The following is a 3,363-nucleotide window of genomic DNA, read 5'->3' as shown; positions in this document are numbered from 1 at the left end:
CTAATCACATAAACTATGCTAAACATCATAAACAGAAGGTGCAGACCGTAAAATGCGTGAGGGATTATGAGACACAGAGATATGAGGACGCCAGTGTATAAGGGAGGGACAAGGGAGAAGGGTGAAGGAAAATATGAGGCAAGTGAGGCGCGTGAGACGAGGATATGTGAGTGGTAACAGGTGTGAGAAAAGTGATGGGGTTTTGCTTAACCACACATGATGAGGCAACGAGGAGAGCCTTGGAGAGACGGCGCGGGACTCCAAGACGCGTCAGCCAACGGTGCTCCGCGCTGACATAAACGGTCGCAAAAAATATGCCATAAATCCTCACCTTTCAGCTCTAATAAGAGCGAGACTTCACTGTCACGTAAGAAAAGGAAAAGAAAAAAGGAGAAAAAAGGACATGCGGTATTTCGTGCTCTGAGTACAAAAGAATGTCTTTTTCTTCTTCTGAAAAGTACTTTATTCATATCTTACCACAGGTCTTGCTTGGTGATTATAACAGCTTAAAAACACGTTTCTTTGTGTATGCATAGAAGTAAATTTTGATTATGACTTTCACATATATTCTACAAGATGATTTGACAATTCCTTTTCAAGACAGACGCTTTGTAACCACTTAAGCTTCTACATATTATCTCTGAAAGAATATAAAAAACTTCTTTCGTTTTATATCACTCTAAAATGTACGATTATGCTATCTTATATTAAAAAAAACTTCTAACTAAAAGCAGGCCATCTCGACTGCATTAGAGAAAACATACACACACTCGAGCAAAGGAACAGATTACGTCTATAGGCATTTTATGCTGAAAACAAACTTTCTGAATCTTTCTTCAGTCCAAGCCGCGAGATACGTGTCTAATCCTCAGGGAGAGAGGCGGGGGAGTTGGGGCAAAGGAGAGGGAGAGGAGGGTAGGAGGTGGAGGGAGAATGAAGTTGAGGGAGAATGAGGGTGAGGGAGAGAGAGAGGGAGAATGAGGGAGAGTGAGAGAGAAAAGAAGAGGGAAAAGGAGAGTGAGAGAAAGGGTGAGGGAGAATGAAGAGAGTGAGAGAGAGAGAGAGAGAGAGAGAGAGAGAGAGAGAGAGAGAGAGAGAGAGAGAGAGAGAGAGAAAGGCAATGGTAGAGTGTAAAAACTATCCAGATAAAGTACACATTTCTTAAAGTGTGATTGGAAATGTGTATCTTTAAGAAAATACTTTGAGACGAATAAACATCCCGCCAAAATACGTAGTACATAAACAACATACGTCTTTTCTTTTCTTAAAAGGATTATCTAACGTCCAATATGGAGAGGAAGTGGAAGGGAGAAAAAGATAAGAATAAGATAACAAAAAGAGGAGGAGGAAGGAGGAGGAGGAGGTGGATGAGTCCCTCACAAAGAAGGATATCTGCTCCGAGATCCCTTGATAGAGACGTAAGCTTGGAAGATTTCAGAACTTCTAAGGTCTTGGGGAAGTTCTTCGCAAGGCCAGCCGGGAGTTTGAGCTTTCTGTGAATCGCCGCTGCGGGATGGATATCGTCCTATCACAAGGGAAAGGGATCCAAACCTTTCCCACTTTGTTTTCAATCCTATTTATCATCCTTTGGTATCTACATTTTTTTTTTTATCTCGGGTGAATACGTGAAACCTAAGATAATATTATTAGATGGGGCTATTGATAAATCATGGATACATAAGGTGCTTAACGACAAGTCAGCTTAGAATACTTGACAAAACACAGTATGATTTATTACAGTGAAAGCTGGCTAAGGAAGACGAAAGATGTGTACAGTGGCCCGTCAAGTTCATAAACCCCTAGGGAGAAAAGTCAAAACAGGGAGCGGAGAATCGTAGACCCCTGTCACACTTCACACCCTTTCGCTGTATCTCTGAGTCATCTCACGGCACTCCCGAAATAATATGCATCATGCTGTAAGTCTTGCGGCGGAAATGTGAGGCCTCTACTCCCGCTTAGATACAGACACAGATGCAGGTACAGAGAGACAATGATATAGGTACAGATACCGGCGTGGGAGCTAATACAGACATGGATATAGGCATAGATACAAGCACATGCACAGACAAGAGATAGAACCAGACGCAAACACCAACTAAGACGTAGGTAAAGAGGCTGATACAGAAACAGACATATACAAAAATGCAGATACAGATACAAGCACAAATGTAGGTATAGACGCACAGACGCAGGCACAGACACTAACACAGACACAGACCGCAGACGCAGACACAGTAGAAGACACAGACATGAACACAGACACATATACAAGCACTCCCCCTATTTTACCTGCCGCCCTGGCCGAGAAGCGAGTCTGGCGCCGCCCCGGGTTTTCGCGCGCCAGCTGTACATCCCCGACAGACGCCGCCGTCGCTGCCTGCCCCCGACAATTTTAATCGAATGAGGAAATTCCGCGCCACTTAGCGAGACTTATTCGAACGATACCGGAGCGCGCGGAGGGACGAATCATTCCAAAAGTTGTTCGGGTGCCTCTTTAAATATGTTGAAGACCTCTTTACCTGTCGCCGAGGGTGCCGACGTGTGGAGAAGTCTGGGGGCACGACGACTCAGCTGGGTTGTCAAGGCGGCCGGCGAGGAATAAGGACGGGAATTGGCACTCGCAAGGAAGTCGTGGGAGTGCAAGTGCCTGGTGGGGACACTTCGCCTTTGGGTATTACGCTGGAGGGCATGTGCATGCTCATTCGAGAAAGAGGGAGAGAGATGGAAGGAACAAGGGAATGAGGGAGGGAGGGAGGAAGGGCGAGAGATGGTGGGATGGAGAGACAGATGAAGAGAAGAAGAGAGAAGAGGGAGGGGAAAGAGAGAGAGAGAGAGAGAGAGAGAGAGAGAGAGAGAGAGAGAGAGAGAGAGAGAGAGTTTGGGGGAGAGGGGAACAAAGAAGAAAGAAGGAAAAAGAACGAGATGGAGCGCAGAGGAATAATTGAAAAAAAGATAAACGCAAAACGAAAGAAAACAAGAGAACCAGAGAAACTCGTAAGACAAAAGAAGAAAAAAAGCAAGTGGATATTCCTCTCCAGGAGCGAGTTACCGGCATGTTGAAGAAGAAAGAGAGAGAAAAAAGAAAGAAAAAAAAAGAAACGAGAGAACATTATCAGTTTAGGAGTCCCCCCCCCCGTGCCAAAAAAAGAGGGAGAAAAGAGAGAGAGACTGAGAACAGGCAACACAGAATGAGCTGGTAAAGTTTCACTGGGGAAGTCACAAGTCTCATCAATATATCGTTGCGATGCAAACTTTGTCCATTATGCGAAAATCTGTCTAATCTGTAGAGAATCCCATTTGCTGACAGGAAGGTACCCGTTCTCGCAGCAGGGGGGGGGGGAGAAGGAAGGGTAGAGGGAGAGG

General features: G+C 45.1%; 1 protein-coding gene across 1 annotated transcript in view; it reads right to left on the bottom strand.

The window, feature by feature from the left end:
- Positions 1-3,055, bottom strand: part of LOC119575982 (uncharacterized protein DDB_G0271670-like) — a gene marked incomplete at its 3' end in the record, with an annotated part of 55,803 nt that extends 52,748 nt beyond the window's left edge. The window contains exons 1-4 of the mRNA XM_037923510.1: positions 3,050-3,055; positions 2,520-2,665; positions 1,964-2,115; positions 1,381-1,506 (exon numbers count right to left, since the gene is read on the bottom strand). Of these exons, the coding sequence (XP_037779438.1) occupies positions 1,381-1,506; positions 1,964-2,115; positions 2,520-2,665; positions 3,050-3,055 (430 nt within the window). The remainder of the gene's footprint in view (positions 1-1,380; positions 1,507-1,963; positions 2,116-2,519; positions 2,666-3,049) is intronic.
- Positions 3,056-3,363: the final 308 nt, after the last annotated feature.

Source organism: Penaeus monodon, chromosome 8 (genome assembly GCF_015228065.2).
Source record: "Penaeus monodon isolate SGIC_2016 chromosome 8, NSTDA_Pmon_1, whole genome shotgun sequence".
NCBI lineage: Eukaryota > Metazoa > Arthropoda > Malacostraca > Decapoda > Penaeidae > Penaeus > Penaeus monodon.
Note: the sequence above shows the minus strand (reverse complement) of the source record. Positions and strands in the feature narration are given on the sequence as shown.